General features: G+C 43.5%; 1 protein-coding gene across 14 annotated transcripts in view; it reads right to left on the bottom strand.

Moving 5' to 3' along the window:
- The window catches only part of LOC140909632 (uncharacterized), a 110,814-nt gene that overhangs the window by 41,526 nt on the left and 55,287 nt on the right, over positions 1-14,001 (bottom strand). For all 14 annotated transcript variants that reach the window (XR_012158301.2, XM_073339405.1, XM_073339416.1 and 11 more), the window contains 2 exons: positions 7,566-7,757; positions 1,310-1,357 (listed from right to left, as the gene is read on the bottom strand). Coding sequence is in view for 13 of the 14 variants with exons in the window: in XM_073339405.1 (XP_073195506.1) it covers positions 1,310-1,357; positions 7,566-7,757 (240 nt within the window). In the remaining variant the exon portion in view is untranslated. The remainder of the gene's footprint in view (positions 1-1,309; positions 1,358-7,565; positions 7,758-14,001) is intronic.

Raw genomic sequence — 14,001 nt, 5'->3', positions numbered from 1 at the left:
AAGAGTGTCAAGCACTAAATCCATGCTAAATATAACTACCTTCCAATACTTTCCCTCTAGCCATTCAATACTTGGATGGGACAATACTAAAGAAAACCCTGATGCTGGTGAGTCAGTAGGTGCTACTGTTCCCTCTGAATCAATGCCCAAAGACGGTTTAGGGGTCTATTCTGCAGCTGGAGATACTAAATCACTGTGGTCATACAAGATCCCACAACATTTTTTCTAAGAACAGGAGTGTTAAAGGCCAATGTCCTGCCGAAACTCCCCCTTGCGGTTTCAACTCAGGACAGAAGAATTCATGTTCTCTTCCAAGCTGCCGTGCAGTGTTGCTGTGACCTATTAGACAGCTACTATGTTCCACCTTAGAGGTGGCTGCATTTCACTGATGGATGAAGTGATACTTTACCCCTCTGTTGTCACACTAGATTAATTAGAGAAAGATTGTGGCCAGCCCCTGCAAGGGAGAACAAAGTGAACAAAGGGGGAACAAAGGGGAGAGAGTGAAAGGGGCCTCCCACTTGCTGCCCCAGTCCATAGGCTGGGCACTATGGCATTCTTGCTTTCAGAGAACACAAGGACTGTGAGATGCTAGTGCTAAGGCTTGGATTAGCCTCAACAAACAGGATTGAGGGGGTGGACCTTGGCCTCATCCCTCCCACACGACAGCACTCAGCAAAGCTGGGTGGATGCTGTACCCACTTCAAGATAGTGGAGCAGCGGCAGGCTCCTGCTCTGGCACAGCCTCTCCACACCAGGGCCTAACTCAGGGCCAGGCCGCAAGCCCGATAAAAGTTTCAGCTGTTTACAAAGTGCTTCCAGAAATTCAGATGAAAGGAGCTATAGAAATGAAGAGCATCACCATAAATAAACAAAGTGACACTACACAGTAATTAATCTCAAATGGAGAATCCTTCCATTTCATTCAATGAAGATACAGGACTCAGTTTTCCAAAACACACTAAGGGCCCAATCTAACTCCTCTTGAAGTCAATGGAAAGATTTCCAGTGGCTTTTGAAAGGTGCTGCACTGAGTCCAAAAGTAGACTTCATTTTGTAAGTGTTTTAGCCTGAATTCTTAACTTCCCTTGGAAGAAGCAAGTATTTTTCAATTCTCCTGATTTGATTATTATTTTTCTCTTTTACACCAAATTTCTAAAAAACCCTAATATATAATCAAAGGAATATTTACATGTTAAGAGGCATACATGGGTTGCACAGAAAAAATAATGAATTTCCTTTACATTTTCACTAGTAATGTTATATTTCTAATCTTCTCATTTAGAAGAGATTCATTTTCATACTTTACCTTCTCAATGCAAGTTTTCATTTCTGCTATTTCTCTCAGACAGGCATCCTGTAAAATAATTCAAAGTATAATCACAACTTTGTGGTAAAGAGTTTGTTGTTCATATATACTTATATGTTTGGGGGATATAGTTTGTATGAAACAAACAAAGCTGTCTGCTATTAATCATACATTGCTTTCTTATTAAATTTAGGGAGGGATTTTTCAAACACACCTAAGGAAGTTGTGTACCCAGTTCCCATGGACTCTCATTGGAAGTTTGGTGCCTAACTCTCTTAGGTGAGTTTGAAAATCCCACCCTTAGAGTCCATGAAAGAGGTTGTATTGACATCCCTGGGAGCCCTGAAATCTCCATTCCCAAAACAGGTACAGCACAGACAACAGGAGAATAAGCTTCCCCACACTGGCCTGCCAAGACACCTCAACCTTGATGAGGAGGGACCAACTGCAAGAGTGAGAAAGTAGTTCAGCCTCCCTGCTAGAACATTTTGAAATTTCAACAACAAAAAATTCCACAAAATTTTATTTTCCATTTTTCAGCAAGTCTACTCCCTGCCTTCCCATCAATCCTCTACTTCTCATAGACAGCCAAGGAATGGGCCATTTAGGGGCCATTTGTCCACTGGGAACTAGACTGAGATCACCAAACTCATTTCATATGAGCCAATCAACAGCCATCAGATACTAACCGCCCTTGGTCACCACCTGTGTAGGTTAGATTTGAAGAGGGGACCTAAGGCCTTAGCCTGGGAGGTCTCTGCAAGGAGCTGACCAACCTTAAGTCACATGGACGTCAAAGGGAATGGAGGGTCCTTAGCACCTCATGGCAGAAGGTCTACATTTTGCAGGACAGGGAATTCACATACTGCAATAGGCGATGCCTACACTTAAACCGCTACAGCGGCACAGCCAGAGCAATGCTGCTGCAGCGCTTCAGTGTAGACACTCACTGCAACAATGGGAGGGGTTCTCCCATCGCGGGAGTTAATCCACATCCCCAAGCAGCAGTAGCTAGGCGGACAGAAGAACTCTTCCGTAAGCCTAGTGCTGTCTACAGCGGGGGTTAGGCTGGCTTAACTGCATCGCTCAGAAGTGTGTATTTCTCAGACCCCTGAGCAATGTAGCTAGGTTGACCTAACTTTTTAGCATAGACCTGGCCATAGGTTCTTGTGAAATACCTAAGAAAGAAACTGTAGGCCTTTACAGGATCATTCACTCTAAAGTGGATTTGTTTGTTTTTGTCTTTGAATACTACATTTAAAGAAACACTGTCCCCTAGGATTTTTTTTTAAATTGGAAATATCCAGTTTCCGCAGTGTCTTAAGGCAACATTTTTAAAAGACCAACCTTCTAAAAAAGAGGAAGAGGAGGGTGGTTCTGCTCCACTGTTATCTTTATAAAGATCTTTTTAGCAAGGAAAAAATATTGACTAAGGACCTGATCCTGCAATGAGATCCATGCAGGTTGACGTCAACAGGGTTTTCTGCAGGTGCAAGGGTCTGTCCATGTGAGTCTGACAGGGGGCTACCTGACTATACATGGTACCAGACTATACACAAAGTGGTGTCAGGTACAGGTAATAAAAAGACAAAACAGAGAAAAATATACTTTCACTGACTTATTTTAACTATAATAATCAGAGGGGTTTCTGGTAACTATAACAGGTACAAAATTTTCAGCGAGAGAGGTGATTGTCTACATTTATTCCTTTCAACAGTACAGTCTACAAGTCAGAATTTGTATGCAAGGAAACAATCACTCTGCATGATTGGAACAATGGCATAGTCATTTTCTTTAGAACTTCCTTTCAGATTACTCATGTGGATTTTATCCTTTGTATTGTGTTGTAGAAAGTCCCCATTATTTTGTGATCTCACAGAGAACATTCTAAATGAAACTGGCAATATACAGAAAACGCTAAACTCCAGCAGAATGGAATAGAAAGAGTAAAATAAGGAAAATACAGTAAGAATTAAGAATAGCTCTTCCTTTTTTTCTTCCCAAAGGAAATAAGTGATTTTTATCCAGACATTTTTTCATTACTGCAACAATGGTTCACTTTGGCCACACTTCAATGTGCATTAGAGGTCAGGAAAATCTCATGTAAACATACCAGGGCCAATTGTGCTTTTTTTCCCTTGTAAGTCTGGCATAACTCCACTGATTTCACAAGAATAACTGCAGTTTGGGTCACTACATATAGATTCTGAGCCACCTAACTACAGAAGAATTCTCTGAGATCCTTAGCATTTAAATACATTTAGTACAAATAAATGGAGTCCTCACAATTGAAGGTCACTTCATTCAATCTTCCAACAACATTTTATAATGTTTCTCATGTTACAAATTAAATGTAGAAAAAATATTAAAATGCTTAACAAATGTATGGGCCCAACATAGTTCAGGCCTACTATATGTCTTTCTTCATTCCCAGGTTGACAAAAGCAGGGTGTGCTGCAGATGGATGGTCAGCTCCTTGAGTGCAGCAACTTATTGAGAGCTTGATTGTACTCCTTGAGCATACTCCCACTGAGCTCAATTAAAGCCCTACTGTTGACTTCCAGGGAAGTTGCAAGTGCTCAGCAATTCTCAGGATGTGAGCCTAATATAACAAATGGTTTTGATAGGATCAGTGGGATTAAGCATCAACTCACCTTGATCACAAGGAGTGGTGTTGTGATCTGGGATCTCAGAGTCAGGGGGAATAGTCAGGGAGAGTCAGGTCAGATACACAGAAATTTCTCTTCTGCTCTCACAACTCCATTTGCCCCAGTGACCCTATCCCATCTCCTGATCTCCCCGGTGCCCACTCCCCTCCCTTGCCTTTCTCCTTAAACTCTCGCTCTTCTCTGGCTCCTTCCCCTCAAAAAACAAACATACTTTACTCTCTCCCATGCTAAAAAAAAACCCCAATACACCCCACTTGCCTCTCGAACTACTGCCCCATCTCTCTTACACCTCTAAGCAACCTGAACATGCTATTTACAAGAACTGTCTGAAGTTCCTCTCTTCCAGTTCTGTCCTGGACACTCCCCTATCTGGCTTCCACCCCTGTGTTCCACTGAAACCGCTCTTGCCAAAGTCTGTAATGACCTCCTCTTAGTTATATCTCAGAACCAGAACGCCATGCTCATCTGCCTTGACCTGTCAGCTGCCTTTGACCTCAAATGCTCTTGAAATCTTGTCCTCCCTTGGCTTTAATGACTTTGTCCTCTCCTGGGCCTCCCCTTACCTCTCTAACTGCTCCTTCAGAGTATCCTCATCCGCCCTGCAGTGGTGGTTCCACAGGGCTCTGTTCTTTGCTGCATTCTCTTCCCTGTCAACATCAATGGCCCTCAGACTGAGGATTGCGAGCTGCAAACGGCTCTTTAATGTGTCTCCTGCAGCTCTCTGCAGCACATGATATTAAAACACAATGTGATTTAACTATTAACCAATCTAAGTTGTTAACCAAGCAGGATGCTTTTACTATGTTATTAACCAATTAAAGTATTAACCAGTCAGGATGCTTTTACTATGATCACATATTTCCTTGCCTGAGCTATTGAATATATAGTACTATAGTAAATAAAACAAGGAATTCACACAACTGTGGCTATTTTGGGTAATGTTGATAGCTAATTTGGCTCCTGAACCACTGAGGCCTTAGTAGCACTGCACTACACCTTATCTCTGGGTAATCTCATATGTAAACACAAGTTCAACTACCACGACTACTCCCAGATCTACCTCTCTACTCCAGACCCATCTCCTTGTGTCCGAACTAAAATCTCTGCCTATCCATCTGACGTCTCCTTGTGGATGTCTAAATATCAGCTCAAGCTCAACATGGCTAAAACAGAGCTCCTCATCGCCCCTTCCAAAGCTCTCCCTGATACCACCTTTCTTGATTACTGTGGACAATACCATCATCCTGTCTGTCACTCCAGCCTGCAACCTGGGTGTCATCTTTGTCTCAGACCTCTCTCTAGCTCCTCACATTCAGGCTGTCTTAGTCTTGCAGACTCTTTCTGAATAACATCTCTAAAATATGACTTTTCCTGTCCATCCACACAGCTGAAACTCTCATCCAGCCTCTCATCACATTGTATCTTAATTACTGCAACATCCTTTTCTCTGATAGTCTTGCCCCACTCATGTACATTCAGAATGCTGCTGCAAAGATCACCTTCCTAGTGCATTGCTTTACCATGTCATCCCTTTGCATGCCTTCATTGGCTCTCTCTTCTGTATAGAATCAAACAAACTAGCTGTCTTCACTTTCAAGGCCCTTCAGAGCCAATCCCTACCTTACCCTGTCAACTCCCATTCAGTACTGAAATGTTGACTCCTGCCTCCAATTGGCCCATGATTGACCCTCCATCACTCCCTTGTAAAATTTTCAGACTCCTTTGTGCTTTCTCCCATGCTGCTCCTTACGCTTACTCCCCATAAACATCCACAGAACTAATACATTATACTCTTTCAAAATCCTCCTAAAAACTCTCTTTGCCATAATACCAACAAAAAACTTTACAGGGGTTAGGCTGCTGGTGTGCTAAGATTATTGCCAACCAGTACTGTCTCATTGTTTACTTTCCCTCCCACAGCTGTCTGTATCCATCTGTTGTATCTTGTCTTATATTTAGATTACAAGCTTTTGGGGACAGAGACCATCTTTTTATTCTGTGTTTGTACAGCTCCTAGCACACTGGGGTCCTGGTCCATGACGAGGATTCCTAGGCACTGTGCTGCTGCTGCTGCTAATAATAATAATTAATAAAGGTGTTAAGATGTATCAATAACTTAACTGCCTCTTCAAATGTTTACACTGGGAGTTTATACTTCACTTTGAGTACAATCTGTAAGTATTTTGGATGGTGCACAGTAGCAAGGCACTAATTTGTGTATATCATGTCAGAGTTTTAGAGCAAATGCAACCTCAGTTACTGAAAACAACCCAATGATCATGTTAACTATGTTGCAAATACAAAAGACTGTACCCGGACTATGTACTTCCACCATAACAGGAACCCTCAAAGCTGGTCTTAGCTGAAAAAATAGTAAATAGCCATCTTCCTGAAAGCTACTGTGCAATATTGCAAGCTAACTCCCTGTCTGGGTCTTATCCTGAATCACGGAAGTCAGTGGCAAAACTAACAGATTTCAGTGACACAAGATTGGCCCCTTGCTAGGGTTGCCAACTTTCTAATTGCACAAAACTGAACACCCTGGTCCCGCCCCTTCCCCGAAGCCCCACCCACTGCACACTACATTCCCCCTCCCTCGGTGGCTCGCTCTCCCCCTCACTCACTTTTACTGGGCTGAGGCAGGGGTTAGGGTGTGGAAGGGAGTGTGGGCTCTGGGGTGGGGCCAGAAATGAGGGGTTCAGGGTGTGGGAGGGGGCTCCGGGCTGGGGCAGGGAGTTGGGCTGTGGAAGGGGGTGAGGATTCCAGCTGGTGGCGTGGGCTCTGGGGTGGGTCCAAGGGATTCAGAAGGTGGAAGGGGGCTGTGGGTTGAGGCAGGGGATTGAAGTGGGGGAGGGGGTATGGGTCCTGGGCTGGGGGTGCAGACTGTGGGTTGGGGCCAGGGATGAGGGGGTTTGGAGTGCAGGAGGCGGCTCCAGGTTGGGGGGGGGGGCTCTGGGTTGGGGCACAGGTTTACCTTGGGCGGCTCCCAGTCAGCAGCGCAGCAGGGTTAAGGCAGAGTCCCTGCCTGTTCTGGCACCGCGCTGTGCTCTGGAAGTGGCCAGCAGCAGGTCTGGCTCCTAGGCGGGGCGGGGGGGGCGGAGGCTCCGTGTGCTGCTCTCGCCCACAGGAGCCACCCACCCTGCTCCCATTGGCCATGATTCCCGGCCAATGGGAGTGCAGAGCCAGTGCTCAGGGCAGGGGCAGCACACAGAGCCCTGTGACCGCCCTGCCTAGGAGCCAGACCTGCTGGCCGCTTCTGTGGCGTAGCATGGTGCCAGGACAGGTAGGGACTAGTCTGCCTGAGACCTGCAGCACCGCTGACCGATCTTTTAATGGCCCGGTCGGCGGTGCGGACGGAGCCACCAGGGTCCTTTCTCGACCCAGTGTTCCAGTTGAAAACCAAAAGCCTGGCAACCCTACCCCTTGCTTATGTATTCCACTAAAAAAGAAGCAACAAGCCACTTTTTGTTTACAGATCCAATATTGCCACTCTCTGACTATTATCAAAGACATTAAGTAAACTCGTGTGTTAACATGCAGTGCGGCCTTTACAAATTCAGTGCAAACACACATCCTTTCATAAGCACCTTCTCATTTTCTAAAACTGATACTTTTTGCCTTTCCTGCTCCTTTGTTTTTTCAAGTTGGGACTTTAACTCTTCCATTTCAAGAACCAACTTGCTTTGCTTCATCTTGGTCATCTGGTCTTGTGTTTTCTCATTATTCTGAATTCTTTGCAGCTGGGCTTTTAACTCCTCCATTTCAACTAACAAACTATCCTGGGGAAAAAGAAAAAAAAAACATAAAGCACACTTATTATTATTTTGTATCCATTCTAAATAAATGTTTAACACACCCTGATTCTGTGTAATAAATATGCATTTATACATCCTGGGACAAGATCATGCCTGTAGATCTGCCCCGACCATAAAGGAGTATCACAGCTCTAGTTACAGACTCAAGAGTTCCATGCATGGAGTAGGCTTGGGGTGACATTAACAGTTCTGTAGATTCAGGGGGTCAAACTGGGCTGGGACACATTGTTTTAGATGACTTTGCCTTTTTTTTTTTTTTTAAAGGCTGCCACCTTGTTCTCTAGAAACAGAGCAGTTATTTTAAAAAGTAAAGATGAAATCCTAGTCTCATTGAAGCCAATGAGAGTTTTGCCACTGATTTCAACGGGGCCGGGATTGCATCTCAAGTCTCTAATCCTTATGGTTGCAGAGTAAACCTGGAAACCTTGAAAATGTGACATCAGCATAACAAATGCAGTATTACCTGCCTGCATCTGCACAGAGCAGACTAGGCCTCTAGCCATCATGGGGCTTCAGACTCCAACCCCTGGCCATGAGGTGGTGGGCTCCGATCCCTGGCTCTCGCTGCGTGGCCCCAACCCCCAATCCCACCAGCAGCTGCTGGCCCCAGGCACTGACCCCCATCCGTGCCCTCCAACCCACAGTCCTAGTCACTGACCCCAGGAGCTGGTGCTCGGGGTGGGGGCAGCGTGCGGAGCCCCATGGCCTGCCCTCCTAGGAGCCAGACCTGCTGCTGGCCGCTTCTGGGGCGCAGTGCAGTGTCAGAACAGGTAGCGACTAGCCTGCCTTAGCCGGGCAGCACTGCCGATGGGACTTTTAACAGCCCAGTTGGCCGTGCTGACCAGAGCCGCCGTGACCCAGTGCCTTACATTCCGCAACCAACTACTGGGTTGCGACCTGCAGTTTGAAAACCACTGGTCTACAAGATACTGTCCCGTTTTAAAGTGCAATGAGTAGTCTGTTTCTAGTGCTAGCAGTGATTGCTGATGTGTTGCTATGAGAAGTGCCTCTATATAACATTAATCTTGTGAGGGTATAAAGATTTCTTGAGGGATGACCGGTGTCATGAGATAATTGTTTCAAAATCAAATAACACACAATAATGCTCTTAAAAATGTCTTCTAATGGGGGGGAGGGGAAAACGGTGTTTTACACTCTTATTTTTATTGATTTATATTTTGTTTATTTATGGTGTACCACCAACAGCCTGAAAAATGAGTACATTTTTTTTTTCTTCTTGGAAAAATCAGGAATATAAAGTTTCAAGTTCCTTGCTTTTGTTAGCTGTCTCCTTGGAGAATGAAAAATGTGAAATGTGATCTTTCCCAGTCCTGAATTTAAGACAGGGTCTTAAGACAATTATCTCATGACAGGGTCTTGGTCTTTTGGAACATTCATACCCTAATGGGCTGCGTGTGGCCTGTGGACCACTGCTCTATGGGCAGCCACTGCAGCTTCATGCCCTGCAATGAGGTAAGAGGCTACCTGAGCAGGCAGTGGGGCTTCCACCTGCAAATCTGCTTCCATCTTCCACCTCCTTTTCTTTGTAAACATAAAAATGTATGTATGTTCCAAAAGACCAAGACTAGCCACACACTCACCCAGACCATCCTTTTCATGAGATGTGAGGGTCAGTAAAAACTTGAGTGCAGCTGCACTTTAATTTTTTCTTTCTATTGTAAGCATTTAGCCATTTTGTCTCTGCTGTTCCAGAGCTCTCGATTGCAATGGCTGTACACTGATCGCACTGTGGATGGGCAGGGTTTTCTTCATCCTCGGGTTTACATATTTAATGATGTCTCGGGACTTGGCTTAATCATATATAAAATCAGATGTACTGGTCATATAAAGCCACCTTATCAGGAACCAGGAGTTGTATTTTTCATTTCTGGAGGAAAGCCTTAATTCAGTCAGTAGGCAAACGGATTAATGCCCTGGATGCTTATTTACCATTGGAAAAAGCTATTTACAGAGTAAGAGGTTCTCCTAAAATGGTGAGCAAAAATGGAAATCCTATCTGAGGTTTAAAACACTCAGTAACATGCACTGTTTGTGTTGCGTGGGGGTGTGGGATTGTTCCTGAATGTTTACTTGAATATTTTAAATGCCTTATCTTTTTCTTTCGTTAGGTACAGTTTTGAGTAGGAATCAAATAAGACAAAAATAGTAGACGTGCTCTTCCAAACTCTACCCACAAACTAAACTCTATCCTCCCACGGTACAGCAATGAGATGCCATTCACAATAGATTGTTCAGATCTACATACTATGATTGTCCATCAGCTTGATCAGCTGTGAAATAATCAGTGCTTAATTTGTGTCTGGGCTTGCCACCTGGCATCTCTGAGCTTGCTGCATCAGTTATGAATATAAAAAAATTGCTTGAGCCCCAGCACCTCTTTCATTATAAATTAAGCACTGGAAATAATTAATGTTTATATTTATAATTAGGCTTCAGAGTCAACACCTCACAGAGATGAACAGCAGTTATTCACATTTCTCTGAACTATTGTATCAGGCTGCCTGGAGGCTCTGTGTCAACAGGTTCTCTGAAACAACGAGGGCTAGATTTTCTGGTCTGCTAAGGCCACTGTATGCTGAATAAACAGTATAATGTGCACTTAAAGCAGCTGGAGATACTCAGTGGAGCGTTTCCCCTGTGTATGAGGGAATTACTACTGGCAGAGGCAGTTCTTCTACCTTCTGTCCCCCAACTCCTGGTATGAGAGTTTAGTGCAGCAAGTCTAGAATCCAGACCTGAAGAGTTGCCAGGTAGTAGACAGCTCCATGGTACCATCCAGTAGAAGCTGTAACCAGTTGTTGCTTCATTACCCATGACACTCTGTGGACACAGACCATGGAAAGTCCCACCTCAAGGGGTCTGAGCCAGCAACCTCATGGCTTCTAATTGGCTCCTCACAATACATAAAACCCAAAGGGAAGTCCAGGCAATAGTGTAGATCTCATGTAGCTGCTACAACCATTCTGGTTCTTGAATTCCTGGTTTTGACCATGGCTTGATCTGGACTTTGCCTCCTGACCTGGAACCTGAATCCTAACTCTGACTCTGACCCTTGGTATTGACCCTGGTCTGGAACCTGACTATGTGAACTCCTCTGCTACTCCCAGCCTCAGGTCTGGCCCTGCCCTGACCCTTGACTCAGAATGCCCTTCTCAGGGTCCCGACAGAGGGGGCGAGAAGGAGGCATGGCAACATGAGCTTTGCTTTTCTTGATTCTCCACAGGCATACGTTAGAGCTGATCCTCTGCAGCTCAACATCAGGAAGTCCTCTGCTTGGACACAGTGGAGAATTAACCCACTAATTTTCAAATGAAAGCTTAGATTCTGGAGCATTAGATGTCACCCATCACAAAAAAGTACTTGGGCTTGGTGAGTTGGCACAATTTACCCCTGGCTTTGTGTTGGTTCTAAAAACTGCAGAACAGGACATACTGCTCTCCTTTAAGTAAAGATTAATTTTTGTTTCTCCCCCCCCCCCCCTTCTCTGATACGTCAGTTTATTCCTGAAAGCAGTTTAGCACTGAATAGTCATTAGGGTCTCAAAATCCAGAGCCCGTTGAAGTCAATGCCAAGTACCAGGCCCAGATCCAAAGGGACTTAGATGCTTAAACCCCAGATTTAGGTACCTAAACCCTGCACCACCTAATTCCAGAAAAGGAGTTCCTGGCTGCAGATCACAAGCAGTGATAAGCACCTCCCTGCCTAACGTTGTGAGAGGGATGGGGCTTAGGCACACCCCCAGTAGAGATATGTTTATGAACTACTGTGATTTGGAGATGCTTCCTCCTAAGGGACTGTGTTGTGAGTGTTACAGTGTGGAGATGTGCCCTGGAAGTAGGGGTTGGGAACAGTGCATGACTACGTACAGCAGTTCATCAGAGATGCTTTTCAGTTTGTTTTATTAAAGTTTTATTCCTTTCTCATTCACTGGTTTGTTAGTTAATGAACCCCAATATGGTTACAGCCTTCTTGCCTGGCTAGCTGAAGCAGCTCCTCAGGATGCTAGCTTTTGTGGATCCTGCTCTTAGGCATCCATTTCTCTCCATTCATTATTTAACTTAGGCTTTGCAGATCCTGTGATTTTCAAGGCACCTAAAATTTAGGAACTGCAACACTGAGCATTGCAACATCAAGTCCCTTTGTGGATCTGACTTGTAGGGGCTTTGGATCAGTCCTTAGCACATTTGACTAGGAATTAGGAGCTCTGGCTTCTCTTCTTGACCCACTGTGAGACTTCAGGTAAGTGATCACCTCTGTCTTTGTTTCTCCTTCTTTAAAATGGAAACAAAATTTACCCACTTCTCTAATATACTTTGAGATCCTTGTATGGAAAGCGTTCTACACATGCAAAAACATTGTTATTGGAATTATTGTTCAAATAGCTAAAAACATTGTAATTTCCCTCAATTGTCCAGAAAACTCAGGACTGTAGCTTCCTCGCAGGACAAGAATGAACCAACATTTACATTTCTGTCACTAATGGTGGCTTATATGAAGTTAGCCAGCAGGTAGGTTCCACATCACACCTTGCCGACAGTATAAGCAAAGTACACAAGTTCTGAATAGGCATGGAGTTTAAACTACCCTGTCAGCCCCAGAGCTGGGCCCTCTAGAGCAGGGCTGGAACAGACTGGCAGAGCAGCATAAGACAGACTCTCCTGTCACTGTCTGTGCTATATCTGTTTCGTGTGTAAGACCACTAGTCACCCACATGTGGACTTCCCTCTCCAGAGACCTCTCAGGTATGTTTCAGGAACAGTAAGTTCACCTTCAAATTTTGAAAGTGTATCAAGGAATAGAAACAAATCACAGACAACAAGCACAATAGAGCCAGTATATATTGTTCACTGTATCCAGCAGATGGCAATCTACTTACAGCACCACATAGAAAAACAGCAAACAGAATCTCCTGACTCCTAATATGTGCCCAACAATGAGTGTGTTGAGAGGAAAGAAGCTGACAGTCATAACATATTTTAATTTTGTGTTTTTAAAAAATAGTTTTTTAAATGAGTGAATTTGAAAAAGGCACTGGATGGCAAGAAGGCCTTATATAATAAGGTAACGAATAAACCATATAACTATTAAAACATTTATTTTGAAAATACTTTCAATTTACACACCCATTCCATGAAAGAGAGTACCTATCGTTTGCTCCCTAACAGATTTTAAAAATACAACTAAACAGAGTACTCCAGGAATTCTTTGACCAATGAGTAACGTAAATCATTAATATTGAACAATTCAAAGCAAATAAGAAAAGAAAATGAGAACAGGACCAAATTCTGGAACCAACCCCATTCAAGGAAAACTTCATCCTAGATGAGGAATTTTATCTTCCCAGATCTTGACTGTTTGATGCAGATATTCAGGGATGCAAAACAAAGCTTCCTGAATGAGAGAGTAAAAACTGTTTCCTGCATGATTAACCGTGGTTTCTAATGAAAGTGTTAGATCTTTTAAGAACTATTCCCCTACTATTAGAAAGAAGACAGTCTGAAAGCAGAAGGATATGAAAGGACTGTTACAGTAGAACCTCAGAGTTATGAACATTTCAGAGTTCCAAACAACCTCCTTTCCTGAGGTGTTCATAACTGAACAAAACATTATGGTTGTTCTTTCAATAGTTTATAATTGAGCATTGACTTAATACAGCTTTGAAACTTTACTATGCAGAAGAAAAATGCTGCTTTTAACCATCTTAATTTAAATGAAACAAGCACAGAAACAGTTTCCTTACTTTATCAAGTCTTTTTTTTAAATCCCCCCCCCCTTTTTTTTTTTTAGTACTTTACATTTAAAACAGTACTGTACTGCATTTGCTTTTTTTGTCTCTGCTGCTGCCTGATTGTGTACTTCAGGTTCCAAATGAGGTTTGTGGTTGACTGGTCAGTTCATAACTCTGGTGTTTGTAACTATAGTAGAATCTGAGAGTTACAACAACTCTATTTTACTCTGCAGTTATTTATTTCTGCGAAAAGAACAAGTTATATAATGCTTACAGAAGACTGGTTCTACAATTGTTAAATTTAATTGATTTTTTTGTTTGTTTTTTTGGTGTGCCAATTTGAGCCCCAATCCTGAAAAGACTTACACCTTCATGCACTGCAAGTAGTTCCATTGCTTTAACAGTACAATGTATAGTGTAAGATTATGCACATGTATGAGTCTTTGCAGGATCAGGATG

Source organism: Lepidochelys kempii, chromosome 3 (assembly GCF_965140285.1).
Source record: "Lepidochelys kempii isolate rLepKem1 chromosome 3, rLepKem1.hap1, whole genome shotgun sequence".
In the NCBI taxonomy this organism is placed as follows: Eukaryota; Metazoa; Chordata; order Testudines; family Cheloniidae; genus Lepidochelys; species Lepidochelys kempii.
The sequence above is the reverse complement of the archived record's forward strand: the minus strand, read 5'-3'. Positions and strand labels throughout refer to the sequence as shown.